General features: G+C 54.9%; 1 protein-coding gene across 1 annotated transcript; it reads left to right on the forward strand.

Moving 5' to 3' along the window:
• Positions 1-6: 6 nt before the first annotated feature.
• On the forward strand, positions 7-16,772 carry GID4 (GID complex subunit 4 homolog). The gene is made up of 6 exons (XM_007448383.1): positions 7-228; positions 4,270-4,329; positions 9,941-10,048; positions 12,115-12,216; positions 13,450-13,580; positions 15,931-16,772. Exons 1-6 carry the CDS (start codon positions 40-42, stop codon positions 15,992-15,994), a joined length of 654 nt encoding a protein of 217 aa, XP_007448445.1. The 5' UTR covers positions 7-39; the 3' UTR covers positions 15,995-16,772.
• Positions 16,773-20,809: the final 4,037 nt, after the last annotated feature.

Genomic DNA, 20,809 nt, shown 5'->3' on the forward strand with positions numbered 1-20,809 from the left:
CCTCCCCCTCCCCCAGCCCTGGCTCCGGGGGACCCCGCGATGCCGGTCCGCACCGAGTGTCCCCCGCCGGCCGGTGCCTCGGCCGCCTCCGCCGCCTCGCTCATCCCGCCGCCGCCCATCAACACGCAGCAGCCCGGCGTGGCCACCAGCCTGCTCTACAGCGGCTCTAAGTTCCGCGGCCACCATAAGAGCAAGGGTAACTCGTACGACGTGGAGGTGGTGCTGCAGGTGAGCCGGCTGCCGGGCCTCTCGCGGCGCCCACTGGACGGGCCGCGCCGCCGCCCCCTCGATCCCGCGGCCGCGGACGGGTCTCCTGCCCGGGCCTGCCGGGAGACTCCGGTGCACCACAGCTCTGCGGGCCAGAGCCGGGGACAGGCGGCCTCAGACCCGGCCCTGCCTCCCCGTGGCCTGTCGCCCCAGGACCAGCCCTCCTTCTAGCCCTTCTCGGACCCCCGAAGAGCTCTCCAGTGGTTCCCCCTGACTTGGGATCCTCCCAGGCCTGAGACGTGCCTGCTGCCCCCTACGTTTTCCTCGGTCCCAGGAAGCCCAGGCTCTGGGGCCCGCCTCCTTCTCCTGGGGTTTCCTCCTTGGGGGCCTTCCTCAGCCCCCTCCCTCCATTAGCCCCTGAGCTTGAGAGCCCCCAGCCTACCCTGATTCCTGCCCCACCCCCCAGGCCGGGCCTTCATCCTGGGTGGGCTCCTCATCGTCTGTTAAGAAGCTGGCCTCTTAGCCCCCTAACCCCTAGTCTCTTCCTGGCCCAGGCTTCTCGTACTCCCTACCCCTGCCCTCTGGCCACTTCCAGGCTACTCCCGGTCTCCCTGGCCTGTCTGCCCCGATCTCCCTGTCCTACACCTCTGTTCTCCTTCCTGGCTCCAGGGGACCCTCTTTCGTGTTCTTAACTTTGATCGACACGGCCAGGGCTTCCTCCCAGTCTCTGATACCCACGTACTGGGAAATGTAACTCACTCGCTTTATTTCTCACGGTATTTCCTTCCCATGTCCACCCACCTCCCCCCATTTGACCTGGATTTCTGAGAACCTACTGCCAGCCGCTAATGGCTTTGGAACTGCAGCTTTACCCATCCCGGCCCTTTCCTGCACCTCACCCCTCTCGTGGAAATGGGAGCACACTTGACATTTCTTCCCAGCCCAAGGAGATTGGCAGTGGTTGACGCTCCTTTTTCTCTCCCTCCTAAAAAACTGTTCCTTCTCTCTAGCTGCCCAGACCTGCATCAGGACCCACCTCCTCCTCCCTTTGCCCCTTTGTCCTTAGTCTGATATCTCACCTCCTAGGCTGTTCCCAAAAGCCCCCCCAAACATCTGTTCTCTTGAAAGGCTTTCCAGCAGCTTTGAGGTCTTGTGTGAGGACAGAACGTAGCAAGTGTCTTTTCCTTATGCTTGCCCTTTGCCCTTTAATAATTTTAAATCTTAAACAGCCTCTTTTCTGAGCAAGTAGTTCTCCCACCCAAAAAACAGTTGTGGATGCGTTTTCTTTCCACTCGCTGCAGAGCGTTCATCAGTCTCTTTTTTTCTTACTGCTTTGTGGGAATAGATAATTTCTTTTGATTGGGAGAACTCCATTTCCGTGTTGTGTCTTTGGTCTATAAACTTAAATATCTATCATGAGCCACAGTATTTATTGTAATTGAAAAAAATAGGAGTTCCCTCGCGGTCCAGTGGTTAGGATTCAGTGCTTTCACTGTCATGGCCCAGGTGCAGTCCCTGGTCAGGGAACTGAGATCCGGCAAGGTGCAAGGTGCAAGGTGCGGCCAAAAAAAAAAAAGTACCGTGGCTGAGTTATTTCAGTCTTCATGATGAGGTGCCTAATGTGGTAATCCCCCTTCTCTTTTGCTTCAAATGTGAGAGTTTAGTAGGAAGTTACAGGCCTTTTTACTTCTTGCAGCTAATCATAAAATTCTAGAAGTGAGATCCCTGGTGAGGATTGTGTTTTCAATGATCTTGAACTTGTGCCCCTTGTTGAGTTTGATGGTTTAGGATGGGGTCGGGGACAAGTGGCAGGGTAGCCAAGTGTCAGAAGAGAAGTTCGCCTTGGTTACTGCAGCAGCTCCCCTTCCTTTCCTTAGTGTGTTGTTTCTGAATTCCTGTCAGGTGCCAACTTCCTTGTGAACCACTGGGAGTGGGGATTGAGTTGGTGCACGACTGGTAGGTCCCAGGGTGGCCCGAGTGGAGGACCTGGCCGGTGGCTGGAGGCCCCTTGGAGTGGGCCGTCTGATGGTGGGGGCAGCGGTCTCACCCAGGAATGCTGCCCTGTATCCGGACTGGTGAGCGGCTTGTCCGTCGTGGAGACAGTGGCGTGTGAATAGCTCCATCATCTGGTTTTTCAGCCAGCACTGGGTTCTTGGGCTCAGCCTTCTTAGAATACTTATGCTTTTTGTAACTTCATTGATTTCCTGTTTTCTTTCTGTTTTTCGTAACAGCTTTACTGAGATACGATCCACCTATTAGCACAATTCGCACGTTTAAGGTGTACAATTCAGTAGTTTTTTAATGTAGTCACTGCATTAATGTAACAGTCACTGCAATTTAATTTTAGAACGTTTTCATCATCCCCAAAAGAACCCTTAGCTGTCACGGCCCTCCAACCCTAGGCAACCCTTTTTCTTTTTCACCTAAGATTTGCTTATTCTGGACTTTTCGTGTAAATGGAGTCATACAATAATGTGACCTTTCGTGTCTAGCTTCTTCCATTGAGCACAGTGTTTCAAGGTTTACCCACATCCTAGCAGGTGTCAGTGCTTCCTGACTTTTTGTTGTTGCCTAATAGTCCCCTGTGTGGATCTACAGCATTTTGTTTATCCATTGATCCGTCCATGGGTATTTGGATTTTTTCCACTCTGGGGCTGTTATGAACACACTGCTGTGAGCATTCACGTACAAGTTCTTATGTGGACATACGTCTTCCTTTCTCCTGATGTCTCCCTACCAGTGGAATACTGGGTCATATGGTAATGATTTGTTTAACATTTGAGGAACTGCCAGACTGATTTCCAAGGTGGCTGCATCATTTTGCATTCCCACCGGCAGCGTCTGAGGCTCCAATTTATCCATGTCCTCATCAACACTTGTTATTGTCCCTCTTTTTGATTGCAGCCATCCTAGTGGGTGTGAGGTGGTATCTCATTGTGGTTTTGATTTGAACTTCTGGGACAACTGACAATGTTGGGCCTCTTTTCATGTGCTTCTGGAGTGCCTTTTTTTTTTGGAAATTCCAGTTTAAAGAGTTCCTCAAACGTTTGTAAGATTCTGACTGCTCTTTTTGTTGTTGTTGTTTTGTTACTGTGATTGCTCTCTTTCTCCTCTGCCATCCAAGAAGCTAAGAGTGAAGTGAAGGCCAGGTCACTGTGGAAGGAATATTAAAAAGAGCAGCTGTTGGACACAGCTGTGCTGCAAGACCTTCTTGCTGAGCATTTGCCTTGTTATCTTTCTCGTTGAGATGCCAGCCCGTTGTTCGGTTGAAGCTCTCTGTGCCGTGGTGGGTTTGAGTTCGTCAAGATCAATTTGGGCAGAAAGGGAGAGACACATGCTTGGATGGAGGCCAGAATGAAATTCTGATTCTTGAGCAGGTGATAATCCATGCAAAATGTTAGCCAATTTACAGTGCAGTTTTTAATCTTATTAGCAAGTATCCTTGCCACCTGATACCCTTACTGGCAGCTATGAAACCCCAAACTATATTGAAATTCAGTGAGAATTGCATCCTTGAAACTTAAGGCCCTGGGTTAGAGCTGTGTGTCCTTTAACACAACTTCTTTACTGACCCCTGTGAGTTCGGATCAGCTGCTCGATTCTGTCCGATGCCCAGGTCAGCAGGTGAGGACGTTTGCAGGGCTGTGGTGGTTTTCGGGTGGAGACGGTTGTCCCCAACACCAGATGGTGGGACCGCCCCAGCTTCGTTGAAGCCCGCTTGCTTTGGTGCTGACCTCGTCTGGCTGCCTGAGTTCACTGCAGCTTTTAAGCACTGCCTTGGCGTTTTGACTCATGGTGTATTGGAAGTAGCTGGGTCCCCAGATCTGGTAAATGCCACAAAATGTTCCTAGTTTCTTAAATGAGGCCTCACTCAATGTTGAACACTCAGCGTGCCACAGGACCTGTGAGCCCCGGGCTGCACTGGGCGAGCCGGCCTCCAGGCTCCCTCGCCCCCCACCCGCCTGCCGCCCTGGCCTCGAAGGGGCCTCTGCCTGCCGGACGTGATCCTGCTGTCTCCCGCTGGACCCTCCATTGGTAACGAGGCTGTGTGTGTCTTTTCAGCACGTGGACACGGGGAACTCGTACCTCTGTGGGTATCTGAAGATCAAAGGCCTTACTGAGGTAAGCGCCCCTCCCACGGGCAGGAGCCAGAGGGGGCCTCGGTCCTGAAGGGCCAGCAACCTCGACTCCTCAGGCCTGATTCAGGAGCCCCATTTCTAAGTGTGGTTCTTGCAGGGGGAGCGTAGAGCAGGCAGTTTGGACTGTTGGAAAGCATGCAGACTCACAGATCGTTGACGTTTATAAACAGGTCACCATGTGCCCAACGCTACTGATTTTACTTTAATCCTTTTTTTTTTTTTTTTAAAGAAGATGTTGGGGGTAGGAGTTTATTAATTAATTAATTTATTTTTGCTGTGTTGGGTCTTCATTTCTGTGCGAGGGCTTTCTCTAGTTGTGGCAAGCGGGGGCCACTGTTTGTTTTTATTGTTTGTTTGTTTTGTGTTTTTTTGCGGTACGCGGGCCTCTCACTGCTGTGGCCCCTCCCGTTGCAGAGCACAGGCTCCGGACGCTTAGGATCAGCGGCCATGGCCCACGGGCCCAGCCGCTCCACGGCACGTGGGATCCTCCCAGACCGGGGCACGAACCCGCGCCCCCTGCATTGGCAGGCGGACTCCCAACCACTGTGCCACCAGGGAAGCCCGGGGGCCACCCTTCATCGCAGTGCGCGGGCCTCTCACTGTCGCGGCCTCTCTTGTTGCGGAGCACAGGCTCCAGACGCGCAGGCTCAGTAGTTGTGGCTCACAGGCCCAGTTGCTCCGCGGCATGTGGGATCCTCCCAGACCAGGGCTCAAACCCGTGTTCCCTGCATTGGCAGGCAGACTCTCAACCACTGCGCCACCAGGGAAGCCCCTTTAATCCTTTTTGAGGAAAACAAACATAGTAAGAACATAGCTGCCACCGTCATGGGTCAGTTTCAGCCTCTGGGTGAGCATCATTCCTCCGAGGACTGAGGTCTTCGCAGTTCGAAAACGTAGGTGTTTTCCTTTCTTTGAACCACCTTAAACCTCAGAACTCCTGGGAATATCGGAGGCAAGAGAGTGTGCTTTCTTTTCCCGCTGGTGAGCGGGCAACAGGAGGGCCTGGCACCGCCTGGCCGAGGGTTGGGGTCCGCGGCGTTGGGTGGCACTGGCGGGCATCCTTGCGCCGCCTCTTCTGGCCCCACGACTGTCACCTCTGTCCATTCTAGTTTCCTCATCTGCGAGGTGAGAGCTCCAGGCGCCTGCTTTGTCTCCCGGGGAAGATGCAGGGTCAGTGAGTGGAGGCTCCAAGGGACCTGACAAGGCTGGTCCTCCTCGGTCTGGAAACACTTGTTTGCGTCGCCCCCGTTCCTCCTGTTCTCCTACTTCCCCACCGGGAGTCTGGGAATCTCCTGTGAAATTTGTTGTTGAGACAAAAAGGTATCTCTTCCCTCCTCTAGAAAACATCCAATCAAGTCGGGGTAGAAAATGACAGCAAAAGGAAGGGTTCTCACCCATGGGTTTGTGCTAGTAGAAGACCCACAGGCAGGGCTTCCCTGGTGGCGCAGTGGCTGGGAGGCCGCCTACCCATGCAGGGGACGCGGGTTCGTGCCCCGGTCCGGGAAGATCCCACATGCCGCGGAGCAACTAAGCCTGTGCGCCACAACTACTGAGCATGCGCTCTAGAGCCCGCGAGCCACAGCTACTGAGCCCATGAGCCACAACTACCGAAGCCCGTGCGCCTAGAGCCCACGCTCCGCAACAAGAGAAGCCACCGCCATGAGAAGCCCGCGCACCGCAACAAAGAGTAGCCCCCGCGGGCTTCCCTGGCGGCGCAGTGGTTGAAATTCCGCCTGCCGATGCAGGGGACGCGGGTTCGTGCCCCGGTCCGGGAGGATCCCACGTGCCGCGGAGCGGCTGGGCCTGTGAGCCATGGCCGCTGAGCCTGCACGTCCGGAGCCTGTGCTCCGCAACGTGAGAGGCCACAACAGTGAGAGGCCCACGTACCGCCAACAAAAAAAAAAAAAAAAAAAAAGCAAGACACACAGGAAACAGAATATGCTCAACTCTTAGGTGGCCAAACACATTTGTTGAGCGCAGAACATAGACATTTAAATCCATAAGGGAACCAGCAAAATCTGTAACGTGGGATGTGGACACCAGTTCCAAATGGTTGCAGGAAGCTTTGTGGAGATGGTTAAGTAGGATTAAAAATCCACAAACTGTGTATGGAAATGCTGTGGACGTCCCACCGGGAGCAGGTGGCACTAATGAAAGGAAGCACCCCCGAGCCACCTACAGCCAGGCTCCTCTGAGGGGATGGGGTGCTGGCTTGGCCCTTCCCTGGGCCCGGCCCTTCCCACCTGAAGCCACCTTTTACTAGAGGAGGGCTGTGTTTCCTGAGGCCTTTCGTCCTGCCCGAGCGTCAGGAGTCTGTGAATTCATCTTTTTTAATAACTTTTTTTAGTCCCTTTACTGAGATATAATTCACGTAGCGTACATTCACCCATTGACAATGTGCAATCTAGGACCTCCCTGGCAATCGAGTGGTTAGGGCTCCGTGCTTCCACTGCAGTGGGCACGGGTTCCATCCCTGGTTGGGGAGCTAATATCCTGCAACACGCGGCCAAAAAAAAAAATAGTGTACAATCTGTTGGCTTTCAGTATAGTCACATCATTGTACAACTGTCTAACAGTTTTTTAAGTTACAAATCTAGTACATGGCCACTGTGGATAACTGGTAAAATGCAGAAAAGGGTGACGATTCTCTGAATGGTTTTACACCTGTTAAAAAACACAGTTAAGGGCTTCCCTGGTGGCGCAGTGCTTGAGAGTCCGCCTGCCGATGCAGGAGACGCAGGTTCGGGCCCCGGTCCGGGAAGATCCCACATGCCGCAGAGCGGCTGGGGCCCGGGCCCCCCGGCCCCGCGGCCGCGTTCATAAGGGCTAGAATATAAGATTGGTAATAGAAATGAAATGAAAGAGAATTATTTTATATTTATAAAGGACTTACTGTGTCAGACATTATTGTCAATATTTTGGAAACATTAACTGTTCGTGCCCCGTTTCGGGAAGATCCCACATGCCGCGGAGCGGCTGGGCCCGTGAGCCATGGCCACTGAGCCTGCGCGTCCGGAGCCTGTGCTCCGCAAATGGGAGAGGCCACAACAGTGAGAGGCCCGCATAACGCAAGGAAAAAAAAAAAAAAAACACAGTTAACCATTTTGGTTTGCTTTTCCATTTATAGTTGTTGAAAAATCAAATATGTGATTTACTTTAATGTAACTGAACCGTTTGGGTCATAGTCACGGTCTTCCTCGTCTGTACGGAAATAGGGAACATTCACTGTTACGTTGGAGATAAATTGCCTCTTATCGGCCTTACATTCACAAATAAATACAGTTTTTGAAGTTTGTGTGCCTGGTGGAAATTAAATCCCAAAATTGTGAGAATGGGTGTCAAATAACATTCTCTTTGCAGTCCCGAGCCAGCCACCCACAGGGAGAGGGGCGTCCCTGGGGAGGCCCGGCGGAGGCGGCTGGCACCCGGCCTGGGAGCCCAGCCTGGGGGTGTCACGGTCAGGCCTGCCACGCACTCTCCAGACAGTTTTGGACGCTCCCGAGGCTGAACCAGGGAGCTGGTCACACTATCCAGAGCCACAGGTGCTCGTTTACTGCTGGTTTCAGAAGTTCTTGCTGACTTACTGGCCAGTCAAACATTGACCCCCCCCAGGAGGCAGGTCTTCACGGAAAGCTGGAGCCACCTCCAGGCAGGTGAGCCTGGAGTCAGTGAGGGGAGTGGGACCCGGCACAGGGAGCCCCGCCCCGGCGGTGCTGGCCACCCCTCGCCCCCTTTGTGACTCCCCCGCCAGCTGTAGTCAGGGCTTGAATGTCTTCGCCTGCCCTGTGAGAGGCTTTGTCTTTTTGGTTCTTTCTGTGCACATGACTCTCATTCACTAGGTGTTTATTTTATTTAATTTTGGAAGTTTGTGGGTACCTTGTGGTCACCCTGGTAGATTGCCTGAAACATTTGAGAGAGAAGTCGGCGCAGAATCACTTATTAGGAAAACTCGTGACTTGAACATAAGTATGTTCTTTGTGTTATAATAGGAGGACTTGATCATTTATCCTTCTATGTTAGGGAAGTCTTGATAAAACTCAGGAAGTCAATATACTGTCTATAGCTTTTTATTTAACGCCTCAAGTCCACTGTCAGCTTACACAGAACTTTTTCCCTTAGCCGTCCTTCCTAAAACGGATGAGTATAGTTTGGTTTATACCTTTAAAAATCAGGTTTCCGGGCTTCCCTGGTGGTGCAGTGGTTGAGAGTCCGCCTGCCGGTGCAGGGGACACGGGTTCGTGCCCCGGTCCGGGAGGATCCCACATGCCGTGGAGCGGCTGGGCCCGTGAGCCATGGCCGCTGAGCCTGCGCATCCGGAGCCTGTGCTCCGCAATGGGAGAGGCCACAGCAGTGAGAGGCCTGCGTACCGCAAAAAAAAAAAAAAAAATCAGGTTTCCACTTAGGAACTTATCTCCTCTTCAATCTCTTCACTCTGTATCTATAAACATCTGTTTGAGGAACCCAGCACCAGTGTTGGGGTGAGGGCTGCGGTTTCAGGGGGGGTGGCAAACCTCTAGTGTTTCGAGCTCACTGCTCCGAGGACAGGCTGCCTGGATGTGTGTGGTAAAGCAGCCACGGCCTTTCTGGAAGCCCCGGTCCACGTGGCGGGTGAGCCGGGGGAAGTGGCAAAGCCATGGGAACGGATTTATTTTAAACGGGTGGTTAAGTTTGATGCCGATTGAGAGGGGCTTACATGGGGTGAGAAGAAGAAAGCGGGACCTCTATGGTCCCAGGATTTTAGGGCGGTGACCTTTGCTGTGCCAGGCGGCCGGTCATCACCGCACCTTCGGGAGGTACCCGGGCGGGTGGGTGGTGCCGAGGGGCCACCTGGCAGGTGGGTTGGCTGGTTTCTAGAAATGCAGAGAAACGGTACACTTGTTTACAATGTTGACTTGTTCTTTCATTAATTTTTTCAAAATCTTTAATGCTTCCTTACTATCAGAGGAGCAAGTGGCAAGACTGCCCGGAGTATTCCAAGCACCCCATCAGGATGACGGCTTATTTGTTTTTCCAGCGGTTGTGACTTCCCAGGGCCGATGTGATTTATCAATGTTTCCCATCGTATAAGCTGTCTTAGCTCATGCGATAGAATTATACGAATGCCTAATACGTGAAGGTATTCTACCAATCTCCCCCTGTCCCCAAACCTGAAAAGTTGGTGTAAAAGGGACAGGCTGAGCCAGTTTGAGAAGCAGTGGCTGAGCCGTGGCACGAGGGAGATGGAGCCTGATTTCGGAGCCTCTCTGGGTATTCGCCTTGGAAAGTAAAACCTATCAAGTTACCATCTGCTTTGTATTCAGAAATAACCTGTCCAGATATCTTTTCTGAGCCATCAACACTTAACAAGTGCGCCAAAGAAGGGTTCTCTGCTTCTGGCAAAGGCCCCGGAATCCAACAGACCCCCTCCCCCCAGTCCCTTCACTTCAGGCTCCCTCCACGGCCGCGGGCGTCGCTGGTCTGGGTGGTTGCTCAGCAGTGTGGTGGTCATTTCTGCAAAGTTTCGGGGAGAAATTACAGCAAGGTTGGTTTTTTCCTTTGTGAAAGGTTACAACTGCTGTTTGACGTCGTGTTTGACATTTGGGTTCTTACCATAGGAGTATCCAACCCTCACGACCTTCTTTGAAGGAGAAATAATCAGCAAAAAGCACCCTTTCTTAACCCGAAAGTGGGATGCAGATGAGGATGTTGACCGCAAGCACTGGGTGAGTGCCCCTCTGCTCTGGGCCCCCGGGGGCTCATGGGACCATCCCTCTCCAGCCACTGTTCCTTTCTTGCCGCCTCTGCTCTGCGGAAGCCTGCGAACGGCCTCTGCCTTTAGGGTGGGCCGGGGCGGAGGCACGGTTCCCCATCACGAGCAGGACCTCAGGGCCGCTCCGCCCCTGGAAATGCCCGCACCTGTCAGGCACGGGTGTGTGCTCGCAGCTGTGAGCTCCTCAAGACAGCTCAGAGCTCCTCCTCGAGCCTTTTCGCCAGGGCCACGCGAGTCTTGTGTCTTTGAAAACCCATTTCTCAGCCGGTCGTTAGAGCCTTTTGGCTTAGCTGGCTGTGGCGAGGGTGAACTTTGGTTTCACACCGAGGAAGTCCAGTGCGCTCACCCCTAAAGCACCCAGGATGAGGTGTCAGTAGTGGAGATTCCAGAGCAACTCACTGTCCCTGCCACCACTCCTGGCTGTGTACGCGCTCTCCTGCTTCCAGGCCCACGGTCTCCTGGGGGGGGCCCCTCCTGCAGACACTCTGAGTCAGCGTCCTTGTAGGTGAGCTGCTTTCTCATACTTGAGTTAGGAAAGAAACATCTATCAAATGCTGAGTTTCGATTGAATTTAAACTTGAGCTTTTAAATGTAGCAAGCAGACACTGAGATAGATGGCCACCTGTGTTTTTAATAGAGTAAGAACGGGGCCGAGCATCTGGAAGTTGGGGAGCCTGGAAGGTGCCGCTGTCAGGGAGCACCCCTGGGAGCCGTCAGGCCCCGCCCTGGCTGGCTCTCCCCGCCCAGCACCCCGCCCAGCACCTCTCCTGCACAGCCCAGTGAGCACAGGGCCTGTCTTCCTTCCAGCTTTGTTTTCCATTTCAAATTGGTCCCGCGAAAAGCAAGGTCTTTGAGGCCCAATGAAAACTCAGTTTGAGGCTGGTTGGCTGCAGGTGAAGAACGTGGAGAGCAGCTCGAACTTCCTGTTGCCTTTCGTTAGAGCTGGAGACACCTGGACTCCAGCCTTCCTAGGCTGGGTTGAACTATTTTGAGTGAAAGAGGGGTCGGGAAGGCCACCCTGGGCCCCGGCCTGCTGGGCGTGCGAGGTCAGGCGTGTGGACGGTTTCCCTCCAGGAGCGCTGGCTGCCTTCGCGGGACTCAGGGTTTCCCGATGCCCTCTCCCCACGTGGGATTCCCACACTCCCACGTGGGCCCCAGGGGCTCTGAGTGCCCCTCTGTCTGTTGGGGAGCCATGATGTCTACTACACACTGCGGTCAGGACACTGTAGTTGACTCTCGAGTTTTCCTGAATGAGATTTGAAGTGGGTATTATGATAAAGGGATAAAAGATTATGGTGATTATCATTATCATGATAAAGATTCCTCACACGTAATCTACTTAGAATAAAAATATCTGTGTGACAGATTCTATGACTTAATACCTCTCTGTCTTAATTTTTTATTCAGGAGTTCTTTTTATAGAATTAATACATGCTTATTTTTAAATATTTGGAAGAAACAGAAGCAAAACATGTATAATGGCAAACACCTAAAGCTAAAGCAGGAGTTAACCTTTTCCTAAATCTCTTTTGAGTAAATGTACTTTTTTTTTTTTTTAACAAAAACATGATCATAAGGTACAGCTTTGTTGCCGTAACCAAGTGTTACTTGTTTCTGGTCTCAACTAGCTGGCCCCAAGCCGCCAGGCCACTGTGTGGTCAGGGGACCCCCAACCCCCCCAACCCCGGCACTACAGGCTGGTTCAGCCTCAGTCTTTGCCCCCGTCGGTTGATGTACGGAGACCCTGTCCCTGATCGTCCGGCTGCGTCTGTCTGGGGTGAGGTGTGAGAGAAGGCCCGGGGTTGCATCCATCCCCGTTCGGCGGCCTTTCCTGGGCGCGTTAGCTAGGCAGGCGTAGGGTCCGGGCGTCTGCCCCGGGGTCCAGGCCCCAGTGCGTGGGGTGACCAGACGCTCCCTGCCCGCCAGCTGCCGCCTCGCCCTAGAGGGACCACTGCACCGGCCCAGCACACCCGCCACCCGCTCTGTCCCTCATTCTCATACTCTGCTTTTGGCTTTCAGGGCAAGTTTCTGGCTTTTTATCAGTATGCAAAATCGTTTAATTCAGACGACTTTGATTACGAAGAGCTGAAGAGTGGGGACTTTGTCTTCATGAGGTGGAAGGTAAGGCTGCCCGGCTGTGCCGGCCTGTGGTGTGGCCCCCGGGTCCTAGGCCCCTCAGGCTCATTCTCACTCTCCGCGTGGAGCAGGCAGAGCTCCGGGCGGGACCCAAGCCTGGGGCGGCACCCTCCACGCCCGGCGACCCTGCAGGCTGGGTCATCCCAAGTGTCCTGTGTACTCGGGAGACCCCCATCGTCTCAGCCCCTAAGTGACCTGGCCTGGGCTGTGGGCCGTCACGGCACCCCGGGTCCCTCCAGCTCAGGAAACACGGGGCTGGGGACAGAATTTGGGTTTTCCCCCAGCCCTTGAGAACCCGTTGGGCCGGGCTCACTGGGTTGGCTCTGGTTCCCCCTGTGGTATTTCCTGGGTTAGAGCCACAGGGTACTGAATTCAGCAGGCGAGTGTGTGAAATCACTTCGAGAACCTACACCCACCTCCAATCCCTCACCCCCAAGCTGTAGGAAAAAGCCGCTTTATGGTGAAATCTCGCCAGCTTTCCTACAGATGAATCCTGTAGCACCCTCATTCCCGGTCTGTGTTTCTATGGTGAGAATTGGGGCAGGGGCTTGGCACTGGCAGCAGACAGGCAGGTGCCGGGGGAAAACCTGAGTCCCGCCTCGCAGCCAGCCAACTAAGCAACCCACTAAAGGAAGTGTCGGGTGAGGCTCTACTTTAAAATTAATTTGAAAAACTACAATTTCAGAGACTGGGGAAAGGGAAGGAGAGTTGCTTGGTCTCCAAGAGTTTCTCACACAGGGAGACTCCCCCGTGGGCCGTCTAGGCCTCCCGCGGGCCCTGACCTCGCCCCCCAGGGGGCTGGCTCTGCCCGGGGTCTCAGGAGGGCAGCACCGTTCTGACCGCTGCTGATGGGGGCGGTCCCCAGGGCGAGCGAGCTCCACCTGCCCTCGGGGTGAGGCCCGGGCCATAGAAGTGACCCTCGGCTCTCAAGGTGACCGGGAGCCTAGCGACGGTTCCTGGGGCGCAGCAGAAGCGTGAGTCCGCGGCTCAGGGGTGGGAAGGTTGTGACGCACTCTCGAGGCGTGGGCACCACGGCGCCCGCTCTCGGCTCTGACCCCGGTGACCTCGACACGTGGTGGCCATGTTCGTATGTTGAACATGTGAGTGGCTCGGGGGTTCACAGTTGCCTAGCAAGCCACCTGCAGGGAGGCAGGGAGGCAGGGAGGCCTGGGGGGCCAGAGACCCCGGCGCTGACCCTCCATCCCCATCCACGCGCAGGAGCAGTTCCTGGTCCCGGACCACACGATCAAGGACATCAGCGGTGCTTCCTTTGCCGGCTTTTACTACATCTGCTTCCAGAAGTCGGCGGCCTCCATAGAGGGCTACTATTACCACAGGAGCTCAGAATGGTAAGGACCGGCCGCCGAGGCCTCATTTCTTGAGGGGCTCACTGCCGTCCACAGGGCAGTGTAAACAAGGTAAAAAAATGAAGTTCTGGGTACAGGAACTCACAGCTAAACGCTTTCAAGCAGCAAATATTTTCAGCTATGTTTATCTCAATCTTGCGGGTCTTGTATTTATTCCTCCACGGTGTAATCAGTAACTGAAGTGTCAGACGCCACCGTGGACAGCGGGAACTTGGCTGTCAGCGGCCTTTTTAATTTTGTGCTCACGCTCCCACCTGGTGCCGGCTGGTGACCGGCGCCTGCGGGCGTGGTCGGCCCTGCCCTGGGCCTCTGCCCCGGTGACGGCCGCTGCCACCCGAAGGCTGGTGTTTGCCACCTTTGCGGGCCTTCTCGTGGCTCCTTGAGCTTTTGTAAGTGCCCCATTATCCCTGAAGGGCAGACGGTATCATGAAATACCTGATTTCCTCTCTGAATGTGGAAATTATTTCCTTGCGACTTTTGCACACTTTGAAGGCTCCTGCGGGACGCTGCGTGGGGCTACCCAACAACAACCGAGTGCCCGGGGCGCCATGCAGCCCCGGCCTCTGTGGGAGCAGCCGTTGTTGGGGTGTCAACACCTGTTCAGCTTTCAAATGAGGTTTTAAAACCTTTCCTATCCTTTTAAAAATACCCGCTTTAAAGAGATACAGTTCACCTGCTGTGCAGTCTCCTCATTGAAAGCGTACAGTCCAGTGGGCTTTCTTGTCGACAGAGTTGTGCACCCATCACTGCACTCAATTTCAGAACGTTTTCGTCGGCACGAGAGGGAACCCTATCCCCCTGAGCTGCCACCCCACCTCCCTGCCCTCCAGCCCCAGGCAACCACTAACCTGCTCTCTCTAAGTACAGGTGTGCCTGTCCTGGACGTGTCACGCAAATGGGCCCGCGTACCGTGTGCCCTCCATGTCTGAGCATCGGCTTTGAAGGGCCCCGGGTTGCGGTGTCAGTTCTCTGTCTTTATATTGCTGAGCGATTTCCCATCGTGTGGATGGACCACCTTGTCTTTATCTGTTCATCGGTGGATGGACACGTGGGTCATTCCCACCTTTTGGCTGCTGTGGATGTGGGTGTGCAAGAGCCTGAGTCCCTGCTTTCAGTTCCTCTGGTCACAGAGCTGGGGTGGGATTGCCGGGTCACGGGGTATTCTATATTTCACTTTTCAGGGAACTGTTTCCCACAGCAGCTGCACCTTTTCACGTTCCCACCAGTGATGCACAAAGGTTCCGCTTCTCCCGTTTCCCCGTGTCCTTCCCAACATTTAGGATTACAGCCATCCCACTGGGTGCAGAGGCCTAGGGTTAGGGTTCTGATGGCTAATGCATCGTCCTTTCTTTTCCTTTTTTTTTTTTTTTGGTTACATTGGGTCTTCTTTGCGGCACACGGGCTTTCTCTCGTTGCGGTGAGCAGGGGCTACTCTTCGTTGCAGTGCGCGTGCTTCTCATGGCGGTGGCTTCTCTTGTTGCGGAGCACGGGCTCTAGGCGCGTGGGCTTCAGTAGTCGCGGCACGTGGGCTCAGTAGTTGTGGCTCACGGGCTCTAGAGCGCAGGCTCAGTAGTTGTGGCGCACGGGCTTAGTTGCTCCGCAGCATGTGGGATCTTCCCGGACCAGGGCTCAAACCCATGTCCCCTGCACTGGCAGGCAGCTTCTTGACCGCTGCGCCACCAGGGAAGCCCCCATCGTCCCTTCTTGTTGATGTTTTGGGTAAGAGATAAACTGCTCTTCTCTGTGCTGCTCCTCCCTCTTCTGTGGACGGGGTCGGGGGAGCCGACACACTGAGCATCCCCGAGCGGGGACTGTCCCGCCCCATTTATCCTTCATCTGCTTCCCTCCTCGGAGCACCCGTCACGGGGACGCACACCCCGCAGAGCCCTCGGATGCTCTAACAGCCGCGTCTAGGGAGAAGGAAGATAAAGTCGCTAAGGTTGGGGGGGGTGGCTGTGACGTCGTCGACCCCAGGCTCTCCAGATCTCTGCTCTGCAGATCGCACGGCTTCGGAGGGAAGCAGGGTGGTGAGGAGGGCTGGAGGGCCTGGTCTGCACCCTCCCCCAGAGGACTTGGCCTCTCGTTTCCTGAGACAGGCTGTCGTTGCTTCAGGATTGGAACAGGGCCTACAAACAGCAGGTTTTCTGCGTGGTCCAGGGGGATCAACCAGAGAAATGGAAACAAGGCCAAGCTCAGTTCCCCTGACGAACTGTGAGATGAGCTAGCGTTTCATCGAGGCGCGGGTTCTGCGGGCGCCGGGGGGCAGGTTCCACATCCTGTGCTGGTTTTCAGGATGTCCTGACGCCCCCGCCCCCGCCCCTCCTCCCCACAGGTATCAGTCGCTTAATCTCACTCATGTCCCAGAGCACAGCGCGCCCATCTACGAATTCCGGTGACGGACGGCAACCAAATAAACTGAACTCGGCAAAAAAGAAATTTGCCAAGAAAACTGTGTACCTGCCAGAACCAGGAGAACGTGTGTTCCTGTTTCTTCACGAGCAGACTCGCATCAGAAAGCATGAATGTCAACCCACGGCATCCGAGGAGTGCGGCCGAGCGGCGAGGGCAGGTGGAGGGCGGCCTCGGTTCCTCTTCCCTGTCTGTGGCAGTCTGGTCGTAAGCTGTTTTTAAGCTACCGTAAATGCACTTTTCCTCCTGCACAGCTGACTTCTGTATCACTGAGACACACATCCCTTCCCCCACGCCCCCCTCCAGCCCCGGCCCCCCTCGGCCTTGGTGCTCAGTGGTCCCCACCAGGCCCCCCGGCCCCCGGTTGCTTACTCTGGTAGCTCAAGGGAAGGCCGAGCCCAGCAGCCGTGTGCCCCCGGAGCCCTGTGCAGGGAGACGGCCGATCGCTCGGCGGGGTTGGGGCACTGCCAGCCCTGGGATGCTCACGCTGAGCTAGTCAGTGGCCAGCAGCTTCCCCGGGCCTGCCATCCAGGTCACAGGATTTAAGGCTTCCCGATCCCTGGCAGGGACAGATTCCCGTCCTGCTCACTCAGCACGTTTGCTCCAAACTTTTGAACTTGAGGGCAATACTAAACTTAAAAAAAAAAAAAAAAAAAAAAAAGGTTTTTTTATTACAAAATTATTTTTATGGTCCCTTGAACAAGGACCCTATGGCAAATGCACAATTATTCAGAATTACATTTTATCGTTTTCACATTGAAAACAGCAAATGTTGACTTAATAGTTTTTATACCTGTATCTATTTGTAAATGTATATTTAATCAGCCAGCAGCTTGAAACTGGTCACGTGGTACAGAAGTTTTGCAGCATTGCGTCGGTCGCAGCGCTAAACGTGAGAGCCGTTTTGGGGGCCGGTTTAGCATTTGTGCGTCCTCCTTTCGCTACTTAGAACAGCAGTGCTTTGTGGCGCCCTGTCCCGTCAGGCAGCTCAGCAGCGTTGGCGTGGGGGAGGGGTGGGAGCATATGAGCACTCCCAAAGAGCTCGAGGCTCACGTGCCAAAGTGTGTGTGTGTGTGTGTGTGTGTGTGTGTGTGTGTGTGTGTCTGTGCGCATGCGCGTGCAGTTGTGTCATTTAAATGTTTAGAAAGCCTCATAGCGTGGCATCCGCTGTAGCCCGCAGACGTGGGCAGGGCTTGGGGGATTGGCATTTGCTGGTGCTTTACAAGACCTGCTCAGAATACTGGAGGGAAAGCTTTAGCAACGAGGTAGTATTTTAACCCACGGGAGCGAAACAAACGCAAGGTGCACGTCCACGGGTGGGTTAAGGAAGCACAAAGCCCTTCCGTCTAGGTGCGTGGTGGGGCAATCCTTTATTCCCGAGAAGTGACTTTCCTTGATTGACGGACGTACTGTATGTTCCTGAGGTTGAGTCAGGAGAAGCCTTAAAGGAGAAGTGTTGGGGAAGGTGGTGCGTGGGTGTCAGGGCCGCTGGGCTGTGTGGTCCTGAAGCTCCCTGCAGGGATGCACCTGGAAGGGCCAGGGCCTGGGGACCCTGGAAAGTTGCCTGGTGGCTGCAGTGGAGAGATGCTTCACGTCTGTCTCCAGAGCTGAGTCAGAAATGTTTCCCAGATTTTAAAACTCCCAAAGGCAGTGGAGTGGCTGGCTCTGGTCAATCCCAGCTGGGGGCACAAGGCCTGGGCCAGCGCTGCAGGGCGTAACCAGCTCCTGGAAGGGTTTAGGTGCCACTCAGAATGCCGCGGGTGAGGTCCGCCTGGAGCCTGTCGGGGCCGCGTGCGCGTCCTCCAGCGGGCAGGGCAGGGTGTCTGCGCGGCGCTGCTGCCCGGGCTGGCCGGGCTCTGTTGTGGGCTGGCTTCCTTGCTGAGCCAGGGGTCAAGTGCAGCGGTGTTCGGGGGTGAAGAAATGGTACCCTTTGCCAGCTCTTTGGGACACCCCTGTGATGAAGATTGGTTCTCGTACAAACCTGTCTGTCGAGGATGCAGAAGGGGTGGTCTCCACATCCCCTGAGTAACTCCCAGACCACCTGCCCTGACTTAGCTCCCAAAGGAGCTCGGGCGGCCATCCCCAGCCCAGGTTATTCTTTCCTGGGCCTTCTCGTAAACCCACATGCCTCTGCTTCTGTGTGCAGTGTTTTTGGTTGACTCTTGTATTCATCGTCGAGAAACGAGGGCAGATGCACACTCCCTGCCGTCTCCCCCACCCCATCCTCAGGACTCAGCTCCTGCTCTGCTCAGATGCCCTCCACCCCGCACTCTCAGCCTCGCCACTGCTGCTGGTGTCGTCCCTTCCCACCCACCCATCCTTTCAGACTCGACGGCGTCTCAGCTGCGGTCCCACAGTAACTAAGCGATGTCTCCCGTGAAGCAGACGGTCCATCTGCCTGCTGGTTCTGTGGTGATGTGCACGGCATGAACTCCAGGGGAGCAAAGGGGGCTTTTCAATGTCTTTTGCTTTCAGAAACAGGGAATTTATATTCTAAGGCCTTGAATTGATTTTTTTTTTCCTCATAAATAGTCAGATAAGCTAATTTTTAAAAAGAAATGCCATTGAGTATGTGCATTGTGGTTTAAAATTACTAACGAGTTCTGGGAAAGAAAAGTAATATTTGATTTTGAATCTTACATGTTTTTAAAAATTAGATTTGAATGGGCAAAAAGTGAGTATTTTGTTTCTTTAGGGAGTACATGTGGAAAGGGTTTGAGGGTTTGGGACGGGAGAAGTGTTTTGCAGAGCTATCAATGTCCAAATAATTTTTAAAAAATAATAAAGGTATTTAAGCAGTGAGTCTGTCCTATTTCTAAAGCAAAACGGTTCTGTGAGAAGAAACCAACCCGCTTTCTGGCCCTGTGGCTGTGGAGGTTTCTGGGCCCCCGCAGGGGATTCCAACCCGGGGGGACATCTGCGTGATTAGGGGCGAGGCCTCCAGACTAGTGAGCTGGCCCGCGGAGCGGGTTTACCTGCTGGGTGATGTCGGGGTAGAGATGCCAGCCTGGTGCTTGGCTGGTGTGTGGACGGAGCCAGTGAGACTTCCTCCCCGTCTGGAACCTCAGAGCCCGGGAAATAAAGAGAAGGGACGGCGGTAGCCTCTCCCACATCAGTGCTCACCTCCCCCAGGTGCGCTTGCTGAGCGCTGACCGCCGTCCTGGGTGCTTGTGACACGTCCACACGTGACGGACCCCGAGAATGGCCTATGTCCCAGCAGGGGGATACATGGCAATGACACAGTAAAGAATCCGTGTCTGTTAGATGTTGAGGGACAAGCATTACAGGGGAAGAGCAGGCAGAGGTGCGGCAGGCTGGGGGCCACTATGGGTTGCGCTGGTTGAAAAGACGGTCGGGTGACATTGAGCAAAGACCTGGAGGTGGGTGCGAGCCACGCAGACGTGTGGGGATGAGCCCTTCAGGCAGAGGGGACAGCGGCGTGGGGTGTGTAGGAGCCTCGGGCCCTGTGGGACCTTGTCGGTCGCGGTCGCTGTCGGGATCAGGGCTCTGGCTTTACTCAGAGGAGAGGCATCGGAGGGTGCGGGCAGAGGTGGGATGGGACCCGATGCAGCTTTTAAAGGATCTTCCCAGGTGGAGGGACTGAAGGGGCAGGTGGAGAGCAGTGGGAGCCCACTGCCGAGCTGGAGGGTGAAGCTGACAGGCTGCCTGGGGAGTGTAACAGCGAGAGCCGTCCGGGGGGTCCGAGGCTTTTGGAAGAACCAGCAGCCTCTGTGTTAGTTGGGGTCACTGTCTCATTTGTTCGCTGCCGACGTTTGATTCATGGAGGTGTTGGAGTGGAGACACGGAGAGATTTGTAAAAGAAGGGAGCACACCTGCCACGTGGGGCTGTGTGGGGAACACCAGGTTTTGGGCAGAAGGTAAACAGAAACCGTGGTCTTTGTTGGGCTTTCTGAGGGAAGGGCGGCTGGGGAGGGGGGCAAACCGTGTAGGGTCGGCTAGTTGGAGTGATTTGGGCGGGCCTGGGGCACGAGGCTGCCTGGCCCTGGGACGATCAGGCCAGGGGTAGTGGCTAGACCGTTGCATGAGAAGGTATAGCAGCAGTGTGGGCTCCGGGATGGTGGCCTGTGTGGGAGAATCACATGGGGGAGTGGGAGGCTTTGCCTCCCCTGAAAACAGGCCGGCTCTGGGGAGGCAGCAGGGATGCAGAAAATCAGAAGCTTTAGTTGATGTAATTGGCCCTGTGGTGAGCGGATGCCCAGCCGACGAATCCAGAATCTAAGAAAGCACCGAGCCGTGATGGAGAGCGGCTCCAGGGAAGATGCACCTGGACCGCGCATTCATCTCCAGTGCACGTGGCACAGGTGGGGGGTTCCGCCCCTCCAGCCATGGGCACTCGCAGCCACAGGCTGGTCCAGCTCTAACTGGGCCGCCCATGGTCGCCCTGGGCCCGTGAGGATCGGGCGGTGGGTTTCTGGCAGCTGGGTCTGGGGGGTACGCGTGGCCGCTCCCAGCTGGCTGGTGCCCAGGACAGCGGGTCATCAGGTGCAGCGGCCGACGGTGGAGGGGGTCTGAGGGGAGGGTGTGGAGCTCAGTTTTGGATGCATTAAGTCTGAGGAAAGTACAAGTTAAGACTCCAAGTGATGGTGGCTGTGCGGCCCTGAAATTCAGGAGGAAGGTCTGGACTGGAGACGAGGATTGGAGAGCTGTCAGCATCTAGACAGGGTGTTTAAAACCATGAGATGGGGCTTCCCTGGTGGCGCAGTGGTTGAGAGTCCGCCTGCCAATGCACGGGACGCGGGTTCGTGCCCCGGTCCGGGAAGATCCCACGTGCCGCGGAGCGG

The sequence above is a fragment of the Lipotes vexillifer genome, unplaced genomic scaffold (genome assembly GCF_000442215.2).
Source record: "Lipotes vexillifer unplaced genomic scaffold, Lipotes_vexillifer_v1.1 scaffold533, whole genome shotgun sequence".
Lineage (NCBI taxonomy): Eukaryota > Metazoa > Chordata > Mammalia > Artiodactyla > Lipotidae > Lipotes > Lipotes vexillifer.